The 26,164-nt window shown below is 35.2% G+C and overlaps 4 protein-coding genes across 8 annotated transcripts; 1 reads left to right on the forward strand and 3 right to left on the reverse strand.

Moving 5' to 3' along the window:
• Positions 1-185: 185 nt before the first annotated feature.
• On the reverse strand, positions 186-7,319 carry LOC114518839 (general transcription factor IIH subunit 4-like). 2 transcript variants are annotated; one of them, XM_028538846.1, is made up of 17 exons: positions 7,175-7,319; positions 6,833-6,937; positions 6,133-6,261; positions 5,929-6,025; positions 5,254-5,354; positions 4,884-4,995; positions 4,423-4,491; positions 4,275-4,358; positions 3,670-3,730; positions 3,513-3,590; positions 3,369-3,420; positions 2,216-2,264; positions 1,895-1,924; positions 1,727-1,774; positions 1,458-1,536; positions 1,305-1,366; positions 186-1,183 (listed from the first exon to the last, which is right to left on the reverse strand). In XM_028538846.1, the coding sequence occupies exons 1-17, from the start codon at positions 7,315-7,317 to the stop codon at positions 1,073-1,075; spliced, it is 1,410 nt and encodes a 469-aa protein (XP_028394647.1). In that variant the 5' UTR covers positions 7,318-7,319; the 3' UTR covers positions 186-1,072. The 2 variants fall into 2 exon arrangements, with proteins under 2 accessions (XP_028394647.1, XP_028394648.1); XM_028538847.1 differs by having other exon boundaries at positions 187-1,183; positions 7,231-7,319.
• LOC114518840 (kynurenine--oxoglutarate transaminase 3-like) lies at positions 1,859-13,364 on the forward strand. 4 transcript variants are annotated; one of them, XM_028538851.1, is made up of 16 exons: positions 8,178-8,190; positions 9,167-9,239; positions 10,108-10,181; positions 10,258-10,309; positions 10,385-10,483; positions 10,587-10,664; positions 10,798-10,869; positions 11,112-11,198; positions 11,335-11,454; positions 11,581-11,701; positions 11,915-11,991; positions 12,085-12,174; positions 12,448-12,634; positions 12,922-12,992; positions 13,078-13,161; positions 13,273-13,364. In XM_028538851.1, exons 3-16 carry the CDS (start codon positions 10,117-10,119, stop codon positions 13,318-13,320), a joined length of 1,251 nt encoding a protein of 416 aa, XP_028394652.1. In that variant the 5' UTR covers positions 8,178-8,190; positions 9,167-9,239; positions 10,108-10,116; the 3' UTR covers positions 13,321-13,364. The 4 variants fall into 4 exon arrangements, with proteins under 4 accessions (XP_028394653.1, XP_028394652.1, XP_028394651.1 ...); XM_028538850.1 differs by having other exon boundaries at positions 8,181-8,223; XM_028538852.1 differs by lacking the exons at positions 8,178-8,190; positions 9,167-9,239 and adding an exon at positions 1,859-1,930.
• Positions 13,365-13,608: 244 nt separating this feature from the next.
• On the reverse strand, positions 13,609-18,156 carry LOC114518841 (heparan sulfate 2-O-sulfotransferase 1-like). The gene is made up of 8 exons (XM_028538853.1): positions 17,824-18,156; positions 16,806-16,864; positions 16,474-16,533; positions 16,265-16,333; positions 15,522-15,911; positions 15,132-15,229; positions 14,734-14,891; positions 13,609-14,108 (listed from the first exon to the last, which is right to left on the reverse strand). The coding sequence occupies exons 1-8, from the start codon at positions 17,948-17,950 to the stop codon at positions 13,873-13,875; spliced, it is 1,197 nt and encodes a 398-aa protein (XP_028394654.1). The 5' UTR covers positions 17,951-18,156; the 3' UTR covers positions 13,609-13,872.
• Positions 18,157-19,301: 1,145 nt separating this feature from the next.
• LOC114518846 (dolichyldiphosphatase 1-like) lies at positions 19,302-21,933 on the reverse strand. The gene is made up of 7 exons (XM_028538858.1): positions 21,803-21,933; positions 21,311-21,411; positions 21,004-21,185; positions 20,833-20,928; positions 20,360-20,488; positions 20,098-20,187; positions 19,302-19,784 (listed from the first exon to the last, which is right to left on the reverse strand). Exons 1-7 carry the CDS (start codon positions 21,930-21,932, stop codon positions 19,757-19,759), a joined length of 756 nt encoding a protein of 251 aa, XP_028394659.1. The 5' UTR covers position 21,933; the 3' UTR covers positions 19,302-19,756.
• Between the last annotated feature and the right edge of the window lie 4,231 nt (positions 21,934-26,164).

Here is a 26,164-nt window from a genome sequence, read left to right on the forward strand (position 1 = left end):
TTGGCTTGTTTTGATCATAAATAATCCCACATAACAATGTAAAGTAAATTATTTGAACAACCTGATTAAATTGAGTGTCGTGTCATTTGTGAAAATGCCAGATTGTCGGCTATTCTATATGCATGTCAAAAAGCCCCGAGGTTGAATTGTTTTATTACTTCGCGAGGGATTTTTATTATATATTAATTCGTACACAAAAAGCCCCCAAGACATAAAGAGTCGTGGCGGGTTTCTTTTAAGTTTTAATTTTCTATGTTTTGTACTCAAATTACTGCGGAAGCTGAAATTAAGAGTGGAAAAAAACCCGCCGATTTCCGACAGTTTGTAAAATATCATATCGCCCACATTCTTTTCCTTGGGGGAATTTAAAACCTCCGAGGAACGTCTAATTTCAAAACCATACAAAAACACAGGCTATAGTTATGTCCGAATATGACTATCTCTAACAGCATTTGAAAAACATAAATTCGAGACAATGTCAAGGCAGTAAATGAAGCTTAGTGTTCTTTTTCTTGTCTCCAGTTTTTCTGAATTAAACATGCTCAACATGTTCTCGTCCCCAGACTTTCTTAGATAATATGAGAGAGATAGTTTAAATGCTCTTTTTCAATCAAGAGGCTAGTTGGGGAAATCAACAACATGTACATATATTCAAAATCTTCTTAAATACTCGATTATCAATTTTTAGAATTCTCCCTCTTCCTGTTTTCACGACATTTGTTTAATCTTATCTTTGTAGGTTGGTTAATGCTGAAACTACGTTGGTATTTTCTCTACATCCACCAACCACGATATTTCTTGTGAATACCCTTCGGTTGTCATTACCATCTATCAACCTCCAATCAATGTCATCTATCATTGTCCTTATCTATCCAAACATATCCATATATGAATCTAGTTGCTTTCGTGGATTTATTTTCACTATTTTTCTCCACCATATCCACATTTGCCCTCGAAATTATTGTACTGATATCAGAGCACATTTCTGAGAAAAGCTATCTTCAAACATTGATTCTTGGAAATGATAACCATCAACTTTTGCCACCTCATGTCAAAGCACTCAAGCGGTTCACTATTCCTTCGGCTTCTGTCGTTTCCAAAACTTTTTTACATCATCATGTCCTGACTTGCTCACAATCATAACACGTTTTGAGGAATTTGCCCAGGTCAGAACTCCCAGATCCTATGGATAAAAAGTGAACGAATAGTGAAGCGTTTGAGCATTTTGCTCTGTCCACCTCCACAGAGCCTGGACTTCTTGTGGATTGAAAAGGGAAGAAAAAACGCTGTTTATGTCAACTTACTTCTGCATACTTTCGCAGGGTTTCAAAGTCAGATAAAGACAGAAACTGATTGTACAAAACCCCTGAAAAATAATAAGAAAAATCACGTCTATATTCCGTAAGCAATATTCAGTCGCCTGTGGAATATGCGTGGCTAAACAATATGGTGGTTACCTTCAGTCAACTGCATTCGGCATTTCTCCAATTCCCAAAGACGAATTTGATCAGCAATATTTGCAGGAATCACAGGGTTCTTGGAAATAAAAAAATTGACAATATGCATTGTAGATCCATGCAAAGAGATAAAGATACTAAAACTTTAAAACTGCAAAATCCGCTTAGGAAATGTCGCAACTCTTGCAATAATGGCTGCAAATCTTGTATACTGTAACTAATGTGAATTTTCCACTATAACGTCAGTAATGTTTTACATGGAATTATACCTTTCTTAACATCTCAGCATGGGCTCTTGTTCTGAGAAAATGAAGGATCTATAAAAGGAGATTTTAAAAGGAAAATTTTAAGTGTTCCGAGAATTCAATATATCAATTCAATGAAATTGTATGAAATGAAAATCTACAGTTTTATACAATTCAAAATCTGCGCAGTACCTGATCCGCTGTTATACCGCTCAAGAAAGCCTAAAGGTAAAATAGATTTTAAATTTATAAATGCGATAAGAGTACTTTGTATTTGTATTTGTATTTAAAATTACTTTGCAGCCTAAAGGCTGAATTACGTAGTCGTTACAGTTAAAACTATTGCATCAATAAAATTATAGCTATAACTGTTGTTAAGAAACATTAAGATTATTGATATAAGTTAGTAAAACAGTTTCATTTTGAAATTAAAATCGAACAGAGAGGTAGTTTAACTTATAATGTCATATTTTATGTGATATTTCTATGTAGCTAATATTGACATTAACCGACCTGACTAACGCTTTCCCGAGTCAAGACAGCAACACAAAACTTTGGAAACCTTCAGAAGAAAAATAATATCACTACAATCTAGTGGAATGCTTTCGGCTTTTCGTAGTTCTGATAACCACCGAAGTAAACAGCCATTCCCTAAAGTCCTACATAGATCTAGTCGCACATATGTATATTTAATCTTATTAAATTTTGTGCATGATAGGACAAGAATTGCTAGAAATTACAGACAAACTGGTAATTAAGACATTCAGACCAAAATTGTCCACTTGCATAATAGTCTAACTTTTGATTTAGGCAATTTCTGAAAAGGGCATGTTAGACTTCGTAAAATTGCCAAGTTTGGCTGCGAAATATTGTAATGTACCGAAAATATAGTCAAATTTTGTATATTTTTGCCTTATTACCAGAACTGTGACTTAGTGTGAAACTATATTAGTTACACACTTCCGTGTTACACACTTCCGTTCGTAATAGAAAAGTATACAAAAACGGCCTACTTTGCATGGCTATATTTTCCATACTACTTGTCATTTTGCAGCTAAAATTGGCAATTATACTAATTGATTAGGCAATTATACTATGCACTAGAAGGTGATTTATTTCGTCTTGTTACCTAGATCATAAGTTGGTCTATTATGCAAGTGGTCCATTAATGGGTAGTAGAAAATCAGAAGATAACATATTTACAACCATTCAGGATATTAAGTCTGATCGAACGATGATATTGTTTCTGCCAGACTCAATATCACTTCAGCAATGACTTGTTTAACTATAGAAAGATCTTGTTTACCACGATGTACTTTCGTCTGTATCTTAAACGCGACGGGCGTGGTGTTATGTATAATTTTGCCTGGGTACAAAATGATTTTAGACTACATAAGTAGTAATGTATCTTCACAGATAAAGTAGTAGTAAAGTATCTTCACAGACGACGTACAGCCAGACACGTGATGCATCAAAAAACGTCAAACTTTCAGAAGTATTTGAAAGGTTTTGTACGAGTGCAATACGGTTGTTTCTTCGGAGAAGAGGATAATACCCAGCACAATTTAGAAAATTTTCATGCGGGCAAAATATGGTGTATTGCAGTGATCAAACTACCAGAACTATTTGCTGTAAAGTCATATTTCCACTCCACGACGCAACAAACCTGCATATTATTTCACAAAATAATCCAACTAAGGCAACTTGAAGGGGAGAATCTGCAATTGGCGAAATCATTTACGTATATAAAAAAAAATCTCATGCAATTCCCATATACACACAAAATATGAATTCTGATGGTCACTCTTACCAGTATAAACATAAACTCTGTAATTCGTTTCAACCATGATAAAACCTTCAACACCCTCACTTGCCGTCGCTATATTTCCTAATGAAAATATAATGAATGCACATTAAAAAAGACTCAGGATTTCATAAATCCAAGTAAATTTCATTTGTTTAGAGACCTGAGCCAGCTACAGCCAAATTTATGACTAGCTTAGTTGGATAATATCTTCGCGATTTTCGCTACAAAAAAATGAACATTTGAATTGAGAAAAGGTGTGCCACGCATAACATTGAAGTGAAAACTAAAGGCCCGTTTACACTTGCAATTTTTGCTGCGATTTTCTTCTTTTGATAGATGTAAACGAGTGAATTACTGACTGATGTTCAAGAGCTCTTATTAATCAGAGTATTCGTAACTAATTACTCATTCACATCTATCAAAAGCAAAAATCGCAAGTGTAAACGGGCCTTAAGGGAACATGATTTATTCATGCAATGCAGTAGGTAGGCGAATTGAGTGGGGGGTGGGTGTTGACAAGCTCAGTACACTGGAATCATCACGTCTAGAAGTATATGACCCACGCATTTGTTTTTATTTTCTGATGCCCACCATCGACTGAATTTATTGTTCCCCCTCCCCGTAATTCTTACCAGCCCACATCTATCATAAATAATAATGAAAGCTAGCTCCCTAACAAAACTTTTTCAACAAAATTATGTAAAATTGTTGAACTCAACTCAGGTATTTTGTAAAAAACCTTAAAGAATAAATCATCATCAGTACCTTACGCTGGAACACTAAGCCAATTTCACGAAGATGTTGCAAGAAATTGAATTGTGATTCTGTCATGTTATCTGTGGGATAGTCCTATAAGGGATAAATCCAATGAGATTTTGTGATAAGATCTGTAAATGGCTGGAAGCATCTTTACCTTTCCAAATGTAGAAAACGTAAGTTGGAAAAGAAAGGACAGACACTCAATAAGATCCATGCCACGAGCCTGTAAAATTGAGGTATAAAAAATGATGATCTGCATTCTACTGATTTGATAATCAGGTTCAATGTTAAGTGTTGACAGACACTCTGATCACCAGGGTATACTGAGGAGAGTTCAGCAGGCAGGCGTTAAACACAAGTTTGTGGTGTATACATATGTAGAGACAGTAGAGTACTGGCCAGTCTCATAAGGCAGTTGTGTCAGAGTAACCACACAACTAAGGTTACTTGAATGAAATGCAGACATTCACAGATTTTACTCTATTTCAAAACGTTGAAACCAAATCACCTGCAGAAGAGTCATCTGTGCAGTCATTCTCTCTTCTGAATTAACCATTTCAGCTAATTTAGTTTCTTATGGACAATGCTCAAGAGTCATGATTTACTTGTACGTACCTCAACCATATCCAAATACTTGAGCATGAAGTACCAGATTTGAGAAGATACGTCCATTAAGAGAAATTGAAATCCTGAAGGTGTAATCATTGGAGTTTGTTCTTGTTTATCACTGAAAATGATGAGAAAAGAACAAAAATAACAAAAAATTGCAAACGGGACCTCACCCTCAATTAAACTCAATAAATATTCAATTCAGTTGCATCAGAATTACTTGGAAAATGTATTCTTAGGTAAGCTATAGGTCATCTTCACATGGTGTATATTAAAACAGAATATTTGGGAATCTTCAAGAGAAAATTCTCACAAAAGAAAGGTGAAGATCGCCACAGGAGAGTGAATTATTAACTACAAATTGCTATATGCAAACCTTTTCATTAAACCAGATACAATAAGGACTTGCACCACATCAGCACTTATTCCAACTATCCCATCAGGGGGGGATGATGCAGTCATGAAATGAAGTACAGACTATAATGAAGGGAAGATAGTGTATTTTAGAATGATTATGACAGACAGATATATTGTTTTCCAAATATACAATAAGAGCGACAAAATATTGTCATGATTACATAATTTGTAGTAAGCTCAATAAAGATGTTATTATAGCATTGAGGATGACTTCATTGATTAGTGCATTGGTGTTGATATATATGACCAATATGACACGAGGGTCAGATATTGGTGATGATGTCAATGATTGTATTGGTTATACTGATCTATAATGAATTAGTAATATACTAAATACAGTTATGAGAATGAATGTAATGTATTGATTTTTTGGGCAATTAATCGGTCATGGTATTGACTGATAATTGACTGATAATGATATTACCAACAGTAATTGGATGATATTGATGATGTTACTAAAAAAATAATTAAATTATATTGATGATGTTATTAAAACAGTCATTAAATGATATTGATGATGTTACTACAACAATAATTAAATGATATTGATGATGTCACTACAACAATAATTAAATGATATTGATGATGTTACAACAGCAGTTGTTGGTATAACAAATAATGTTTAAATTAGTACCTCCCATCGTTCTAAAGCATATTTTTCTAAGAAATCTTTGTCTTTGGAATGTTTGTCAGGTCCTAGATCATCAGTTCCACCACACCAAGACTGCCCACTATAAACATGCAAGCACAATCATCCAAATGTTTGTACGATTTTAATTAACATACAAATTTTCAAAACCATCTACAGTGTGCGGTAAGCAAAACACAGTAGTTATACCCTCCACAAAGTGCAATTTTCAAATTCCTTCTGAATGTTGGATTTAATTCATATCTTGGCTGTGACCATCCAGTCACCACATGCCATATTCTCAATTGTTTCAACCTATTGAGTGCACCTGTGCAAAAACTAAGAAGAGAAGTATTGATTCATCAATTCAAGGGCATAGGTAAAACCAACAACCGTGACATAGTGTCATAATGTTACTGCAAATGAAGTCACCCAAACAGATCTAGATGGTTGGAGGGCAAAAAATAATCTTATATTGCTGCTTTAGTGGATAGGATGAAATGAAATTTCTAGCTGGAGTAAACACTAAGTTAAAAGAGGGGTCAAAACATTCCAAGGACATTTGGCTACCCTAATCTCCAAATAAAGGTACCTATAATTTAATTTGCCATTTGGAAACAAAAGTTTTTAAATTAGGATATACTAGTGGTGGTGCAAAGTTGGTAAATTTTGGAGGAATTTTAAAGGGAAAAATAATTAGGCATTGTTAAGGTTTTGGGGCTATTGTTCACCCATTGTGCCCCTTTGCAATTTTCTCATGATAAATAGAAAATTGTCCTTGGAGAGGACTGGGGGCATGTATCCCCTTTTAAAACCCCCCTGTGGGGGTACTGCATGCTACAGCATATCCCTGATAGTATTAATTTTGAAGTTCAGCGTTGCATTTAAGAAAATAAAATTTGTTACTCACTTTTGCTGGTCTTTCTTGACCCATGCATTTACAAGCGTCTCAGGTAGTGGTTGTTCAGCAAACAATGTACGCATTACAAAATGTTTGCCTAATTCTGGTAACTCCCTACAAAAAAGACATTTAGAGAACACTTATGGATGCAAACAAAATAAAAATCACGAAGGACATGGTTTGTAAAAGCTATAACCTTATGTCCTTCCGGAACGTTATTTTTTTGGAAATTTTTTCGTTGGAAATTTTTTCGTATAAATTATATCCGGCGTGTTTTAATATGTAGAAATGATCATATAAAGTATAAATATTAAATATTCTGTCTGGACCCCACAAATATTACGTATTTACCTAAACACAGCAAAGCAAGTTGCAGAGTGTCCATATAATTTATCAAGCACACTCACAGGCAAACCTTGTAAATATTCGTGGAGGTTTTTGCACTTCAAATGACGGCCAAACGGGGTAGTTTCCTGGTTGCCGCCGGCCGCCATATTGAATTATAAACATTGACTATCCAGTGTCGCCTGAGAACAGTGCTAATTATTCCAAATTACAGCCGGAAGCAGCGGCGGGCGCTTCAAACAACTTCGCATCAAATTGTGATCAAATGAAATGTGGTATACTAAGAGTGGTAAAAATAGGTATGCAATGCATACATGTGGGTAGCCTCCAAAGCATTGGCAAAGGTTTTCAAGTTTTGCTCAATGTTAAATGGCAGGCCGCACGCAAAGGCAAAAATGGGCTAGTTTGTTAGTTGGATACAGTTATAATGAAATACCAATGAAATACCATTTCTGCGATTAATTTATCTGAAAGTTTAGGCCAGTTTACACCTGTTTACACCGATCAGGCTGACAAAATTTCGGCTCTGCCCAGTCTTTTTCGTAGATAAACAAATCATCGCTCATCGTTTTTTCGCGAACGGGCTACCCACTTTAGACAAAAAACTTTAGCAAACTTGTTAAATACGAATAAACAAGTTAATTCAGTAAAATAACTGTTCATTTTGTTTATAGCGGGCCGGTTTGTCTAAGTAAGAGCAGCTACCCCGCAACCTCGTTACCTCGCTGCCCGTGTAGCTCCAGCGCCTGTTTACTAAATTAAACATGAAACTTAAAAAAAAAATTTTTTAATCCAAACTTTGCAACTCAGAAAGATGAATTTCTCTACTTTAACGTCGAGGAATATTTCATTTCCATGATTCAATTAATTATAAATTTAGGCCAGGGGTCATCCCAAGAAAAATTAAATAAATACATTGAACTCAATGGTTGAATATTAGCTCTCATCCGGGGCTTCGACTCTAGCTGTTGTCCGGCGCGCTCGCGGCCGTTGCATTTCTTCTGGACAAGCGCGCGTACGAGGTACAGCAAAATACAGAAGTCAGTGTATTATATGTACGTGTTATATATAGAATTCCCGCAATTCACGTTTTAATATACGACACTTAGGGGCTGTTTATATGGCTATGGAATTCCCGCGATTCACGTTTTCATATGCGACACTAAAGGGCTGTTTTACCTGTTTATATAGCTATAAAATTCCCGCAATTCACGTTTTCATATGCGACACTTTAGGGCTGTTTTACCTGTTTATATGGCTATAAAATTCCCGCAATTCGCGTTTTCATATGCGACACTTAGAGGCTGTTTTACCTGTTTATATGGCTATGGAATTCCCGCAATTCACGTTTTCATATGCGACACTAAAGGGCTGTTTTACCTGTTTATATAGCTATAAAATTCCCGCAATTCACGTTTTCATATGCGACACTTAGGGGCTGTTTTACCTGTTTATATGGCTATGGAATTCCCGCAATTCACGTTTTCATATGCGACACTTAAGGGCGGTTTTACCTGTTTATATGGCTATGGAATTCCCGCGATTCACGTTTTCATACGGCAGGCTTGCCTGGATAGAGATTATTTACAACGCCTTTATTGGCTTTGCGTTAGCATCTATAGTATCAGCATCCCAGCTTTTGTACGTTTTTAGTCATGTAGTGTTCTATAAAAAGAAACGCTGAGAAACTTTAAAAATTGGTTCCATATTCAACAAATAGTGGCCTATGATTACTCCATGAACAGGGGGGCCTCGGCCCTCTAGACACGCGAACAGTTTGAAAATGGAAATTTTATTAGAATCTCAGAATTTACCTCTGAGTTCCACGGCCACCGATTTCAATGGAATCTACATCTTGCGAAATCGAAAGTCGAAACCAATTTTTGTTGACGTTGTAAATTGTAATTCCATTGAATGACAATTACATAGAATAAAGTCACGCATTGAAATTCTATAGTACATGTGCTCGTAAATGGTTACCGTTTTTCAAAATTTAAGGGTCTTCAAAAGATCGATTCGTCTGTTTCGATATTTTTATCCACTCGTGGCAAAAGACGTTAGCGTTAGATCGGTAAGAGCTATGTAAATGTAAAATAAATTATATTTAAAGAGAAAAGTGGGCAAGAAATTAGCTATTTCGCTATATATTTAGATATTAACTGTGCGATGACAGAATAACTACCGTACTTTGCGTTCTAAAGTACAGTAAATTGAAATTGTATACATAGTACATACATTGTATAAATAGAAAGTCTCACTTTTCCCAACACCCCAGCTGTCATGAGCAATTTATGTGAACAAAGTTATAAAGGTGTAAAATTAAATCAATTATTAACTATTGATATTATTAGAGTTTAAAGGGTCTTAATTTCGAGAGGAATTATACAAACTTCAAATTCAGGCCAGGAACAGTTGATGAAAAAATGAGTCAACTATTGGTCCTCCAGCAGCATTTCAACCTACACTTTTGCGATGCCGGTGCAATGCTCTTGCCTAAGAGCCTATTTTACCCTCACCTATTCAGGGCATTACCATCACACATACACATGCTTGCTCTTGTCAGCTACTTCTGTAGCTCAGTGGCAAGAGCATTGCACTGGCACTGCAAAAGCATAGGTTCGATTCCTGCCGAAGGACCGATAGTTGACTCATTTTTCCATCAACTGTTCCTGGCTTCTTGAATTTGAAGGGTGTATAATTCCACTCGAAATTAAGACCCTTTAAACTCTAGAATTTACCTGCATTGAGTGAAGTGCCAAAAATCATAATTGATATTATTAATGTAACATAGTACTTGAATTCAATCAGTTATTAACTATTGATAGCAGTATAGCATCAGGATTAGGGGATACTTATTGGTACTGCAATTATAAAGGTATAAACATGGAGATTAACCTTTCTAATTTGTTGTCTATGCAATATTCTGACCTTATAAACAGATTTCCGAAATGGCTTCACAAAAAGATCTTATTGAACCTGCAAAAAGGTTGAATTCACTTGGAACAAATGTGTGGTAAGATGGTTATATATGTGAACAGCCTGAGTCAGGGTAGTTATCTGAAGCATTTTGATATTATATTATATTATAGGGTTGAATTTGGCAAGATAAATGCACAATACAAAACAGTCAATGTTGGTCAGGTAGGAATAGAAATTTCTGGTTTTTAATTAAAACTTTTTAGTGCATTTATGCAGAACATATTTGTTTTTTATTAGGGATTTCCAGATTATCCACCACCAGAATATTTGATAGAAACATTAGCTTCTGCTACAAAATCTGAGAATGACCTAATGCATCAATATACAAGAAGTCAGGTTAGTTTCATTGGAAGTTAGAGACTAGCTTCTATGTATGTAACCAATTCACCACAATCATTGTGACCATATAACCCTCAAAACACTTATTTTTTGAGTTTAGGGTCATCCAAAACTTGTCAAAAGCATAGCTTCATTATTTTCCAAACTTCATGGTAGAGAGATACAGGCCATGAGTGAGGTATGCTGACCCTTTTGTTTTTAGATCTCATAGAGCCATTTGCTTAGTGTTCCAAGAAAGGCAAAAGCCATAGCCAACCAGGTTGAATTGCTCAAGCATGAGTTTAATATTAATACATATGTGCTCTTTTTAGGTGCTCATTACAAATGGAGCATATGAATCTCTTTTTGATGCAATTTCTGCATTTGTAAATGAAGGAGATGAGGTAGGAGACATCTATGTGCCAAACTTAAAACCAATAATTACTCTTTCCTTTAAGATAAGATAATTTTTTGGCCAAGTAGAGATTGATCATGTAATCTGTTAAGATGCAAATGAAGCATTTAGTAAATTAATTGATCATCTCTCCTATTTCTCCTACAAACAGTTCATACAACTGAGTGTACTGCTCAGCAGGTTGTTTTCCAATAGCCAACTTGGCCTCTTCTCTATCTTATTGTAATTTAGGTTATCATCATTGAACCATTCTTTGACTGCTATAAGAAAATGATCAGTTATGTTGGAGGTGTTCCGGTTGGAATCCCACTGAGACCAGTAAGACATACTTTTTAATTATGAGAATTATTTTCGAGGGTTATTTGCTATGTGAAGATGTGGCTCAGTGTGCAGCATTAACTATAAGTTAGACACATGATTGCAAGCTCATCCCTGTCTCATCTGAAATTCACAGTCAAAGGACAACTGGCAGTCTTCCAAAGGCTGGAAAATTGATCCTAAAGAGCTTGAAGCAGCCTTTACCTCAAAGACAAAAGCATTCATCTTCAATACTCCCAATAACCCTTTGGGAAAGGTAATATAGAAACACAAAACACCACTGGAATGTCTCAAGAAACTTGTTTATTCATAGTACAACATGGAGACACCAGAAACTGTCTGAAGATTATTGTGTATCAGGCTAATCTTGTGGTATATTTAGGTGTTCGAGAGAGATGAAATGGAAATGATTGCAAATCTCATTAAGAAACACAATGTCCTTTGTATCAGTGATGAAGTATATGAATGGTTGGTTTATCCAGGAAGTGAACATATCAGAATTAGTAAGTAATAAAGTATATCCTGGCTTTACAACATCAGATTTTCTCTTTGTTGTTAATATGAATCTTTCTTGTCATTCCCATGGATCCCTCTAAAGTGCCTTTGTTGATTTACTGATAGATTGTACTTTTCCATTGACAAATAAAATTGTCATTTTCACTGGCATAAAGAGGAAATAAGTTGCCTGGTTCAGTAAGTTGTTATTTTCTATATAGCAACCCTGCCAGGGATGTGGGATCGCACAGTGACAATTAGCAGTGCTGGCAAGACATTTTCTGCCACAGGGTGGAAGGTATGTTCGTAAAAAGAGCATTAGTGAGTTTTTACAGTGTTGAAAGTATTTAATAATAATAGAAATAATAGTAATATTGTTTCTTACATACAGGTTGGCTGGTCTGTTGGTCCAGAAAAATTGATCTCACACATGGCTTCAGTCCATGCTAATTCTATGTATGTCCTTCCTACACCTACTCAGGTATGGAACCATATTTACTGCATGCCTAGAAACTAAGTTAGGTTTTTCAGAAACACTATATTATAAAGCTGCAAAAAACCAGGAAAGAAATCTTTGTTGTGTATCCAATGTTGATGAAAACAGGACAAGTTCCTAGACAGAAACATTGTTTGTTTGTTTTTTGAAGTAAAAGTGAAGTGTTTTGTGTTTCCTGAAGAATTTTTCCAATACCATGGTGGTTTCCTCAATTCCATTCTCATATTTTTTACTTACTATATATACATGTATGTATAGGAAGCAGTGGCTATTGGATTAGAACGAGAAGCTAAATTACTTGGCAGCAAGGAATCTTATTTTTATGAAATGAAAACATCTTTGTTGAAGAAAAGAGATTTGACAGTGAAAATACTTCGTGATGCTGGTTTTGACCCAGTTGTCCCTGATGGCGGTTATTTTATCATGGCAGATACGTCAAAATTAGGTATTTCGATGTACTTCAACGTTTTCGTGGTTTTTTTGTTAAATTTAGTGTAATTGCACAAGCATGCATCGTTTCGTGAAAAGGGGAGATTCCACCAACATTCTCCTCTGACCATTGTAATACTCGTCTCGTATAGGAATAAAACCACTCGTGTGGGTCTGAACTTTAAATATACTAAATACAACGACGGCTGGGCGTTATGAGCAAAGATCCTTTGTCTCGTAATGTCGTATGTGGAAGATATAAAGTGGAACCTACAGTGACGTGTTTTCTGTACGTATTTTCAGGTGTGACTTTCTCGGGCGAAAGTGATGAACCTTATGATTTTCAGTTTTGTAAATGGATGATTAAAGAAAAGGTAGAACAACAAAATTTTAGCCAATTTTTCTTTCTTCGAACATCCCGAATCTCAAATGACTGTAAGTTTTGAATCGTTTTATTAGGGTATTTCTGCAATTCCACCCAGTGCTTTCTATCATCAGCATGGCGGGGTTGCTGAAAAATTTGCCCGATTTTGTTTCATCAAAGTAGGTAGAACACACCTCGTAAAACAATAATTGTATTTCGCTTCATGACCAATATATTCACTATAAAACTAGATATTTTTCTCATTGACTGAAAAATTCTATTAATTGCAGAAAGACAGTACTCTTCAGATGCTCGATGACGCTTTAAAGAAATGGTAATCGAATATATCATCATCTCCAGGCTTCTCAACAATAGTGATAATTATACCGGCTTGGGAATGCTTGTAAAAGATCCTTTTTACCTATTAATGACTTGTTTTGAACTTAGTAAAACTATCGAATCGCGTAGAAAATTTTGATAGTTCCTTTACATGATTTTGGCATGCTGTAGCAATTAAGTGAACCTTATGTCATAATGAGAACCTATGTAGATGGAAGATTAATAACTCAGTGGTATTTATGAAACGGACATATAATATTTCTGTATTCGTAATACATATTTTCAATAACGTAACTCTATGTGTCACTGTTTCTATTACGCAGTTCTTCATGTTGAACGTGACACCATGACTAGGGGAGGGGGGAGGGGAGTAACCGTGGTTTGGGTCGCGCATGGGAGGGTGTAAAAACTGAATTGAAATGATTGAAATAATTTCAAGCAAGAACCTCATCAAGAAACACGACCTTAATTCTTAATGCCATCTAGAACATTTTCTTTGATATGCATTGCTGCGTCATAAGAATCCACAAACCGCAGTTCCTGATCTGCTGCTATCGTGATTCTTTGGGTCGAGGACGAATTTTCTCGAAGTAAAATTTTCTTTTTGCTGGAAGATATTTCCCGCGATATCGAACAAACGTCCTTTTTAGAACACTCGTAAATGTCCTGTTGGCAAAAAGATAGAACTCGTATTCCATTTGCCAAACTTTGGACTTGTGAAAATATTCTAATGTTTCTGGTTTAAGTTCTTTCTTAGCGAATGTCTTTCGTAAGTGTGAGCGACCACCTAAAAGTACAAAGTTTATGGTAGTTTATTCGATCATCTACTCTTAAGGTCTGTTCACACGATCCAATTTTGTTGGATCCAATTCACCTCTGAGACGTATGAAATATAATTGGTTATTGATAAAGCAGTACTGCATTGGCTTCAGTCAATTTGCTGCTCGTACACATTACAAGACAACAGACTATAAAACATCCATCAGAAGTGAATTGGAACCAACAAAATTGGATCGTGTGAACAGACCTTTACTGTAATTGATTAAAATAAAACAGAGCGGGAAATGTATTTGGCAAATGTACGCTGTAAATTCTGCAAAATATTGGGCCCTTGCTACGTGTTTATTTAATCGATATTGGAAATTTGAAGGCGAATGTTTGCTCTTAAACTAACAGTACTTCAGGCAAAATGAATAATGACGTGGCCGCTATACCATATCGGAAACAAGAAGTTGGTTTCATTGCAAGTTGGAGGTGTTAGCCTCTATGTATATGTAGTTTACCCCATTATTGTGACCATTTAACCCCAACAGGCTTATTTGTTGAGTATATTGAGTGTCATTGATGGATTTGATGGCAAAATTCAACTACAGTAAAAACAGTTAAAGACTTAAAGCCATAATTTACTGTACCTAATATAAATCGTTTAGTTGCTCCTTTAAAAAATCTTGGTAGTACAACCTCCATAACTGCAACAAACTCTGTTAACCTTTCAGTCACACCTACCACCAGGTAATTGTTGACTAAATTTTCTTTTGCTTTTTGCAACGCCCAAGCATTACCAGGCTCCCTTGAGAAAAAAATCCAAAAATATCTACAATACATTTCAGTTCAAATTTAGGACAACTCCAATGATGATGGTATAAGAAATTGTCTAACTGCAAGTATAAATTTAGCGGATTAGGCCATGAGGGTTATGAAAAACGCATTTGGGCTCAGAGTCGTGCATAAACTGCCATATCCTGACTATCTATATGAATGTTCATTGCGATTGTTTGGTCAACTTTCAAAATAAGGTATTATTTCTTACCAGCAGTCTGGATGTTGACCACAAAAGAATGGTATCTGTATCCAAAGTCGTTCCATTTGACAATCTCGATGTCGTCTGATGATACACTCATCAAAACTCTGAAACACAGCAAAAACCATCAGGGGCAGTTTTGTACAACTTCCAACTCCTTTTAAACGAACTCAAATACGCTGACGCAAATGCGATTCTTATTGGCCCTAGCTTATTAAGAGAGCGTCATATACTGAATCGCTTTCGCCCGCGATTAACGTTATATGGACGGTTGGGGGTGCAGGGGCTTCTAAATGTAAAATCGTGGAAAATTTGATATCTAAAATACACTAGGTATTTTTCTACAAAAGACTCTAAAAAACCTACAAAACACTCTTTCTATCTATAGCCGAAGCTTACCTCTTGGTTTCCTTGTCTGGCTCGCTTTAGGCCAGGCCTGAAGTCATCACCATTTCGTAAGAAATAATAGTAGGAAACCAATCTTTCAAGAGGTTTTCTAACAATGTTTATATACAATGGCTTCTTTTCAAAACCAAGTTTTCCAAAGTCTATAAAGGATTGGTGGCCATGGTAAAACGCAGGCATTTTTGCTGTCCATGTGGTGACATTTTTAGCAAATCTTATCTGGTCAGCAATACCCATGACATGATTGTTCTTGCTCACATTGAGGTGAATAACATGAAAGCTATTCTTTGTGCAAAGCGCATACAAAACACCCATGAAGCTTGTACTGCCTGTCTTAGGTACGCGATTGTAGAAGATGATTGTTCTTTCTCCAGCTGGTGCAAGCTGGAAACAGGATTAGAGCAAATATTACTGAATTAACAAATATTAATAACAAATATTAGTAAATGTTATAAAAAAAATATAATAACTAAGGTAAAATATGGGAAAGGGGAATTAGAATATGTTCATTGCTAAAAGAGCAGGTGAAGTTGTCACTAGATGCAGTGCTAAACAACATAATACTGGCAAAATAACTAAATTTTTCAAGACTGTTAACTGATACGTATTCAGTTTATAAATCTCTGAGACAGCATTTCTTGCACTCAGTAGGCACAGCGGCAATTCTATGTATTATCACACTGTCTTTAATTTTATATCTGCTTAGCTTCCTAGCAGTTTCTCTTCATAATACGCACCATAGTTTTGTCTATTTTCATCTCAAATTTGCTTGTTCCAATTGAAAAGTGTGTTTCATCAATATCCTCCTGAAAAAAACCAGAAAATAATGAATTTAGTTTCTCTATCAGAAAAAACCCCCCAGCACATTTACTTGATTTCATGAGGTTGATTATAACAGAAGCAGAAGGTAGAGTAGTCTGGATACAACAATAGGGAAATGCAGAACCTCTCCATCATCTTCAGATTGCCATTCATCAACGCCATCTTTCACAAGGTTTTCAATTTTCTACAAGAGAAGATTAGAACTGGATGTAAGCTCACAGTCAAATTAATATTATTTGAAGTTAAATATTAATAGTATTGTAATGAGATCAAATTTTCAAAACATTTTGACAGTGAATATTTATTGAAGGTATTTTGCCTCACAAGCCAGAAGAACTAGCTCATATATCCACTGATATCTTTCTTACAGGAACTTCAAAAGAATCATGACATAAAGGTGGTAATTTTGGTAACTTATTTTCTTTAAACATGGTTAAAGAAGTAAACAACACTTACTGGGTTGTTCTCATTCATGTCCTCTTCAAAGCCGATGCTTGTTCTGTGGCCAACAGGCACTACAAAACCAAGCCATGTTGAGTACATTCAAGCAGGGCTAATTTCAATAAATGCAATATCACTGCAATACCATTGCAATTATTTTTAGCTTTGTTATTAGAGAAAGGCAAACTGGTTTTAGGCAAACAGTTTTACTTCATACATGTATGCCTAATGTTCAAATATTTATTTTTTACTTTGGCAATGGTAATATGAAAATTTACTATCAGAAAACCAGTAAAATATAAATTATAGAGCAATGCTGTAAATAAATTAGACATGTTACATTAAAATGCAATGCCACATCAATATTTATAGTATATTGATGCTATTTTTTCAACTGTAGATCTCACTGGGCTTAGGTTTAATATTCAAATATATGATTGCATTATTGAATTCGACTATAATTTATAGATAATCTTTTAAAGTATTCCATTTCATTCAATTTCCAATTCATTCTAATTAATCAATGACATAAAAGAATGCAATTGCCCTACAAAATATCTTTGGAAAATTATGATTTTCAGTGACAGTTGGACGCTATATTATAACATTTCCACATAACATTGTTTTTAAAATCTTTAATAACAATATGGAAATCGAAAATCCCACTGTTGGACACTTCAAAACAGGAAATTTGATTTTGCAAACAGCGCGGAACGGTAGTATTCGCCGCTGGAATTACAGTGCACACCCCATGTGTTCTTTCAAAATGTAGATAGAATATCTTTACGATTTTGCGGGGAAATTGGTAAATATCCCACGTAAAATCCAACTTTCAATCATCGACTATTAAAATGAGAATCCGTTTTCCTTTTTTTCATCCCCAAAACAACCAAAAATCCGTTAAACCCAACCCACATGTCATAAAAACGGCGAGAAGCCGAGCAATGCGAAGGTTATCTTACAGCGCAAGGCGAAAAGCTCAGCAAGTCGATTTAACGAGCTTTAGGGGGTTAAACGAGAAAGAACTGCATACCTCTGCTAAGGAGTAAAACTTGTGTTTGTAGACGCTGGATTTGTACTTCTAAAATCACAAATATGCCGACCGCAAAGCTAAGAAGCAACAACTTGCTCGTGGTGTTATTTCGCCAAAACATATTCATGTTGTTCAGCAGCAATTCGACCTTGATCCAAAACCTTTCGACGGGCGAATAAGTTGCATGTATGATACAATATTGAAACAGATTGCACAATCAATATTTACATTACTTTAAATGATCAGTTAAAAGAACCAGAAGATTATACGAACACATCGTGTCAACTTTCAATTACTCCATTAAAATAACACTTCATTTCTTTGCCGAATACAATTGTACTACATCGTCGGCATGCTCCCCCCGGGAAGAAAATTGTGAGTATTAAATTATACTACAAACTCAGCCATACTGCGTATTTCTGCGTATTAGTGATCATGTTACAGTTAAATTGTTGCTTGTAAATGGGAGGTTTTGCAGAGGTTTCGAAGTTTATGCGGACTAGCAGACTACATTATTATTCGTGGTGTGCCTACAACCTAACAATCTCTGGTTATGAAATTGACAAACTAATTATTTTGACCTTGGACTTGGTCCTGGTAACGAATTTCTACAACAATCCGTTTTTCCAACAACCAAAGGCCGCAGTGCTGTGGTTGAAGCCTGAAGGTGGCGCCGTTCATTTCCCCAACTTTTTTACAGGATATTCATAAAAACGAAAATGAAGAGACGGCAGGCATTCATTATGATAATCTTTCCTTAGAAAAGCAGCATGTCATAAACTTGTCCTAGTCTTGGCCTACATCGATTCCCATGCACAACTAGAAAAATCCACCCGAACTGCTCAGTTTGCAATGAAAATTATTATTGAAATATAAATACAGGACATGATGAATACGAAGTTTCCGATTTACATCACAACGTTTAGTGAGAAGGTTATTTGCAGATAAAAATAATTCACACTATAGTTTGTACCAGTATCATGACCCAGTGACCATTTTAATTATTCGGACAGAGTTCTCCGTAATAATATGCTTAGGGTCCGCCCTGAAGTGACCAGCAAATAGTGCATAGTAAATGTTCACGGCATGTTCCGTACCCGATTCTTGACAATTGACAATTACAAAAGCTGTTTTCCGCTAAGGAAAACTATCCTCAGAACTAATCAGATAAATAAATCTCTTTCGTCTGCGAGTCGCGATATGCATTCATACCTTAAGAAAACATTCCTGTCTTTTTGTGTTCCGAGAATACTTTTCTGAGTAGAAACCTCCCTAATTCCACTGCACGTTTCCACTGACCAACTACATTGATCTCAGTTGAAACTATGTTGAAATCAAATACAGTGGATCAGAAACAGCAGGAGAAAAATAGGATGGTGTGACCTTAAGCCCGTTTTCCACAAGGCAAATTCATTCCCGCGAAGCGATATCTGAAAAGCAGTGATGTGATTGGTTTGCTCGTTTGCTTCGCCTCCTACTTTTTATCTGTTCGCGCGGATAAATTCGCCCAGTGGAAAACGGGCTTTAGGGTCAGAAAAAAGAAAATTTCATGCACCAATGAGATTGACGATTGACGATGGACCATTGAAATGAAATATTGCACAGCTACCTCCCACCCGGTTCCCAGCTACAATGAGAACACATGATATACACACACGCTGTCACGAGTGTGAAACACGTGTCTCGTAGAATTTGGCTTACTAGGGTAGCGTTCCAGTAATATTCATTTTAATGCAACGGTCATCCTTTGCTTTACTGAAAACTATTTAAATAGTGGATAGAGTCGAATATTTATGAAGATTAGCGGGCCTATATATTATACAAAAGCAATCAGAATGGATAGATAAGTGACAGTTGGTGAAATAAAAGTGGCACAGTAACTGTAGATTGCCCTCAAGGATTATTGTGTCGACCAGCGAATACAGACATCTCCTTATGAGGACTTCCTTCTTTGACGTTTCCTATAGAAATATTGGACGATGGATGACACAATAGACCTTTCTTATGATGACGTCAAACGCGGAAAGTCTGATGTTACACGAAATTTGATTGGCTCCACAAAACTATCGAGCCAATCAAACTTCGTGTAACATCATACTTTCCGCGTTTGACGTCATTATAAGAAAGGTCTATTGACAGACTCAGATAAAATCAGGTTAGGATAAAGGATAGGGGAGATTATGCCTAATTATATGTTGGCTGCCTATAGTCTACACAATGAATTCATTCTGGAAATTCTTTGAGAAAACTGCAAGAATCCGTGGGTTCGTGTACCTGACTTCTTCCCTCGCCCTCGTATACTCAAACCACAATATACTTGGTATCCTCGTTGAATCACGGATCAAGAAATACTCAGACATTTTCCTGAAAATCAGAACACAAAATTAGAACACACTTACAAGACCTTTAAAATCAAAACACAAATGAGCATACAAAGTTGAGGATAAATTATATTCATAGTGATTGGTACAGTGCAAATTAACTGTTGACCGCAATGCTATTGACATTGAAGGTTATTCGCTTCTGATGTACTCACCATGAGGTGATGACAGGAAATAACTGTGTAAGTAAATTATGAACTATTGAAAACCAAACACTTCCAAAACAAAGTCCTAGTGCCAGTCCCCCAAGTACTTGATGAAGTGTGTGGTAATGTAAATATATCCTACAAGAAATGATAAAAAATTGCTTTGTATCAATGTGTTGGTAAATGTGTCTTTTTGACCTTCATTGGAGCAATCACACCTCAGTGATTGGCATAGTTTCAATGCAGCTTATTAGGAAAGTAGTGTATATAATTTTGCATCTTTCAAGATTCAATCTCTATCAAGATTCAATATGGCAGATTTGTAGAAAACTAAGTAACTGAACTAAGGCTAAAACCTTCACATGGAAGTGGAAGAAACTGGGCAGTTGAAAGCCTTGCTTCCCTTGTATATGTTTACCAGCTGAATTTTTATTACCATCTAATATTAATATTTTTATATAATTATATTAAAAATTTAATACCTTCCAAATGACACTGAAGCAGTAAGACAAAGTAGCCCAAGTGATGTTAAATGTCTCCATAGATTATCAATAAAGTCACTTGATGGTGAAGGAAGTCTGAGAAAAAAAACACAATGCTTTATAGGAGTAAATTATATGAAAATGCTAAATACAAACAGCAACCAGCCTTACCTAACATAAACAAAAAGAAGTGTGTATGTTGTGAAAAATGCAACAAAGGCAGCATGACTTGATGGCATTCCATGTTCAGAATAATGAGTTCCAGGACATCTACATGGGCGTGGTTCCTTAACAACGTTTTTGATTGTTACACTTAGTCCTTCATTCAGGACACACCCAAGAAAGAATGCTATCTGAAAAAAGAGGTTATACATAAATTAGCCTGTGTTGAAGAAGGTGATTTCAGGATATTGCATGGTTAATTTCCAATTATTTGTAGCACTTATTATAAATGAACCAAGATAATACAGATATGCACCGTATGAAGTTCACGTCGAAAGATGATTACAGCAATAAAACCAACTAAAATGAAGATTGGGGATAAACTTAACCAGGCCAAAACCTTTCCAGTTAAATCACCTAAAAATAACATTAAAAGCATTTAGGATTTTAATTGCAAATTACTATAAACTTAAATGAGCCTTAAATTCCTACAATGCACCAAAGCCCCATTAATGTCCCATTTTTCATAATTACACAATTCGCCTACGCACATATTTATCAATTCAGTACCAATTCCTACAAAAACGTGATAAATAGCAATCTCAATCAGATTCCCTCTTTACCGCCTTTTTATGCTACTCCAGCACTAAAAATGCAGTCTAAAATTACTAAAATAACTCATAAATCCCTTGGTGAGTATCTCTTGTTGTCAATATTTAATAATCAACCTAGCCTAGCCTAGGCCAGGAGTTACACATAATCGCAAAAAAACTGCAATTTCAAAGCGAGAGGAAAACAATTTCCAAACCTTCGGGGTATTCTACAAAGGTTAGACCAACAGGTTTCCATTTCCGCTCAGTTTCTGCTAAATACGAATAAAGCACGGATGTTTTAAGGTCGTTTTTGTAACACTTCAGGCGTGACTCATCCGCCGCCATGTTGTTTTTTTTAAAGAAGCTTGTTTATATCCCGTCTGGCATTGCGTCAATCTTCGATCTGGGAAAAATTTCAGGAAGTCTGACAACAATCCGAATTTTCAGGAAATTTTGCAGCCTTGAGCCCTTGAATTTTAGAACAGCCTGCGTGGTTTTGTGATCAGTCCACTAGGTCAGTAAGTTGTTCAATCATTCACACCCTTTTGGTTGAAAATAGGAGTGGGTCCAGTCACACCCATAATCTAACAAAATGGTCCAAAGAGTTGGTCCGATAGACCGATACCACAAGTCCACAATACTGAATAAGTCCCCTCATGTCTGAAAGTTTGATAAAACGTTGCATGTGCATAACCATACTTACCATAGGACTGACTGTCAGCCGTCAGGAGCAACCGGGCCAATTTCAATTGTCCGGCGAGTGGCGACTCACAGTTCAGTTTAATTTAATCTTCAATTAGTGTCAACCATACATCATAGTGCTGACTGTGTAAGCATTTTATATCTAAACTGCGTAACGAAAACGCAAAAAAAGCTCGTAGGAGGTAGGCACTACTCGTATTTTATATATGACGTCAGAAATTACACAACACACCAGGAGCAAGTTGTAGCAAGTAGCGCTATTCGGCCTTCGTAAAACCGGATCCAACAGCTAACATTATAAAACAATTTTGCTTCTGAATTAGGTTAATAGTCAATATCTTCATTCTCACATATTTCAGCTTTTCATAATTTTGGATAGGCCATTTCTGCAAAGATTGTTTTCACTCAGCACGTGTATGATGTAGAAAATAAAAACAAACGCTTCTTTCATCTAAGAAATGGATAAAATTCAACTTATTCAAGCAAGTTTAACCATGGATAATAAAAACACTTGGTTTAACCAAGTCAAGCAATCCATGGTTTAACCGTTTGACATGGAGGATGCCTCCGAAATTTCGAATACCGGAAGTCGGAACCCTAATACAATCACACGTATGACATAGTGTTCATAGAGAGTTTTGGAGTTAACTACGAGTTAACGAACCATTAAACAACCGCCCCAGCTTCCCAGATCTATTACTACCGTTTTACTACCGTTGATTACCCACCCGATTAGCACCTCATTACACGTATATAAGCAGGTTTCATTATCTCTCATTGCCCGTATGTAAGTGCTAACGAAAGATCTGCTGTACCTGCTGGCGCGCTGCCTTCAGAGCAGGCTGGAGTCGACTGACCTTCGTTCCGCTAAAAACCGCGAAACTATAAAATTTGCGCCAGTGTTCCGTGTTCGCCATATTGCTTTGATCACTTTGTGTTCTTTATTAATATCCATTCGTTTATTCGTTGTAATTATTGGAATTTTGCTGTACCGGCTTTGGAACGTTGCAATCAACTCTAGGGTAGCTTTGGGGAAACTTCAAATATGATTGTTTACAAAACATGTGAGTAATTAAAACTGTACTGTGCATTTTTTATAGCAAACATAAAAATATATCACCACTTTTCCTGGGTATTTTGCCTTCGATTTTTTTATTTATTCGCCTTTGCCTGGGTATTTCGATAAGTTTGATAAGTCATGAAATGATTACGATGAAAGCTAACCTTGATTGTTTCGTAAATGGTGATTGTACACTTGGTGTTTTTTAAAAGTCAAATTACTGTATATAATTAATAGGGCACGAGGAAAGAAGTTAAAAACAACATTTAAAGTTGTGGAATATAGAGGGGGACGTGTAAAAAAGTTACCATACCAGTTCATATAACATTACCTGGCCAACCATCTGTTTCGGGGCAAGCGAACACCAGTGATCATAATGTTAAAGATATAGATGAAGGTGATCAGTATGATGGATCAATCATTGACTTTACTGATGTTGCCAAAATGTAATGATGACACACTGAAATTCCCCAATATGGAAAACAATCCCTCCTTAAAACTCGTGTTAGGCAATATCGTAAGAGAAAGGAAGCGGAAATAGAAGCCTGGTCAAACGTACGTGAAAGTATGCTGGATAAATACATCGAAAGCATGGCATTATCCAATGATACCAGTTGCTGCTTTTGTTCAAACATAGCTGAGTGCCGATGCCTTCAATGCGGAATCCTGCAATTAATGTGTGCTGAGTGTTGTAATAAGAAGCACAAGCAGTCTTTGCATGTGCCAGAAATATGGAAGGTAGAGTATAATTATAATGTATAAGCTGCATGAATATAGGTAGGTGAATGTAAATGAACAGCAATGAAAGGATCAAGAATTTCTGGTTTCCAGTTTAATTTCAAAAGAAAAGAAAACCATTTTTTTCAATGACTTAATTTATATAAAATAGAGGGAGCTAGGAAATGATAGTTGATAGTTATTTATATGATAGTTAATTAGACTACCCCTGTTAGTTGGTAGTTTATAGGTATAGCAGGGGAGAATTCCCCATTAACAACAATACTATACATGCTTTAGGTATTTATTTAATTTTGAGCTCACAGCTCAAAACTGGTATATTTTCACCAATATATTCATTCCAGTAATTTCTTGCTACCAAAAATTATTAAAATTTTTATTTATATTATCAGATTGTATGCTTTCAATTATAATTAAATATATATATATATATATATATATATATATATATATATATATATATATATATATATATATATATATATATATATATATATATATATATATATATATATATATATATACACCCGTTTGCAAAAATGTTGGGCTCAAATAAATATATAGATGGATACTCGAAATCTAATTAGAATTGCATGTGTTGTGTAATATGATTGAAATCCCATGCAAATGTAATCATATGCAATTCTAAGTAGACTTTGAGTATCTATCTATCTATCTGCGGCCAACGTTTTTGCAAATGGGTGTACATAAATATATATATATATATATATTATATATATATATATATATATATATATATATATATATATATATATATATATATATATATATATATATATATATATATATATATATATATATATATATATATATATATATATATATATATATATAATATATATATACAAGTAAAAGACACGGTTTTCTGTGGTTTATAGCATACAGTTCTGTTTCGTACAGGACTAGCCTGCACTCCTCAGTGAGGAGTGCAGGCTAGTCCTGTACGAAACAGAACTGTATGCTATAAACCACAGAAAACCGTGTCTTTTACTTGTTTTATTTCGCTCTACTTAACGGTATTGAGCACTCTGGATACGCTAATAGAACTCTTCTATTTATATTTATATATATATATATATAATATATATATATATATATATATATATAATAATATATATATAAATATATATAATATATATATATATATATATATATATATATATATATATTATTTGATTTTTTATTGTAGGATGATAGGTTTGAGGTTTTTGTTTTTGAAAGAGATGTGTGGAGAAAACCTGATGTGAATGATTTAAGTGGCTATGTTGAAGAAATTACTGTTGTTAATTCATCTGGTATGGTGTTTGATGTACATATATTTCTATTCCTAAATTGTCTGAATTCTTTACTGTAAAAAAACATTTTGTAACAGTTGCTTTTAGAAAACAAGCTGACAGGTACCCAATAAAAAATATAAGGTATATCTTTAATCTTACTGCTATTAATTATGTTTTGTAGGAGTTCAAATCAAAACATCTGTAATGTTTTATTATGATGAGGAACCATGCCTAACCCTTATTGGTTATGGAATGTGGCCAGCTACACCTAAAGAGCCAAAGGTTGCATTTGAGATCCATCTACTTGAAATAGCTGAAGTACTCTTCCTGGAGTGCCGTTTGTCTACAAAGCAATTTTGCAATGCCCTAAAGTGGTTATGTCCAGATCTTTCTCCAGCTTATGTAAGTAACTGACATAATTACTGTATATTATATTTTGTTATATTATATTATATATATATATATAATCTAATCAAAGAGGTTTATTTATGTTTATGTATATGCAAATGTGGTAACTATTAAGTAATGTGGCATTAACCTTTTCTACTAGGTAAAAGACATTTACCGACTACTTGTTGGCGAGTGCTTCACAGAATTTAGATTCATGCGACATCAGTTTAGGACACTAAAAAAACTCAACCCTCAGCTTGTAGATGATGGAACTATATGTCCAGCATGTCCCAAAGTGAGTCGATTTCGTTTGCTTAATATTTCCCATAATACTTCCCATAAGCCTGGATGCAGGAAAAACTCATATCAAAATCTTTATCCATTCCAAG

This window comes from Dendronephthya gigantea, unplaced genomic scaffold (genome assembly GCF_004324835.1).
Source record: "Dendronephthya gigantea isolate DGI-Jeju-01 unplaced genomic scaffold, DenGig_1.0 000012F, whole genome shotgun sequence".
NCBI lineage: Eukaryota > Metazoa > Cnidaria > Anthozoa > Malacalcyonacea > Nephtheidae > Dendronephthya > Dendronephthya gigantea.

Bases quoted from the DNA above. Each gene is read 5' to 3' on its own strand.
- LOC114518839 (XM_028538846.1), bottom strand. From the start codon at position 7,317: ATGGCGGCCGGCGGCAACCAGGAAACTACCCCGTTTGGCCGTCATTTG. The intron at 6,026-6,132 runs GTATAACTACTG...GCATGTTTATAG, and splicing joins AAAATTGCACTTTGTGGAGG to TGGGCAGTCTTGGTGTGGTG. The intron at 3,731-4,274 runs GTACTGATGATG...ATTTTTTTGTAG, and splicing joins GCTTAGTGTTCCAGCGTAAG to CGAAAATCGCGAAGATATTA.
- LOC114518840 (XM_028538848.1), top strand. From the start codon at position 9,141: ATGGTTACCGTTTTTCAAAATTTAAGGGTCTTCAAAAGATCGATTCGT. The intron at 10,484-10,586 runs GTTAGTTTCATT...TTTTGAGTTTAG, and splicing joins ATCAATATACAAGAAGTCAG to GGTCATCCAAAACTTGTCAA. The intron at 10,870-11,111 runs GTAGGAGACATC...ATTGTAATTTAG, and splicing joins TTGTAAATGAAGGAGATGAG to GTTATCATCATTGAACCATT.
- LOC114518841 (XM_028538853.1), bottom strand. From the start codon at position 17,950: ATGAATATGTTTTGGCGAAATAACACCACGAGCAAGTTGTTGCTTCTT. The intron at 16,534-16,805 runs GTAAGTGTTGTT...CTTCTCTTGTAG, and splicing joins ACATGAATGAGAACAACCCA to AAAATTGAAAACCTTGTGAA. The intron at 16,334-16,473 runs GTTCTGCATTTC...GGTTTTTTTCAG, and splicing joins AATCTGAAGATGATGGAGAG to GAGGATATTGATGAAACACA.
- LOC114518846 (XM_028538858.1), bottom strand. From the start codon at position 21,932: ATGGCGGCGGATGAGTCACGCCTGAAGTGTTACAAAAACGACCTTAAA. The intron at 21,412-21,802 runs GTTTGGAAATTG...TGTTATTTTTAG, and splicing joins CTTTGTAGAATACCCCGAAG to GTGATTTAACTGGAAAGGTT. The intron at 21,186-21,310 runs GTGCATATCTGT...CTCTTTTTTCAG, and splicing joins TTCGACGTGAACTTCATACG to ATAGCATTCTTTCTTGGGTG.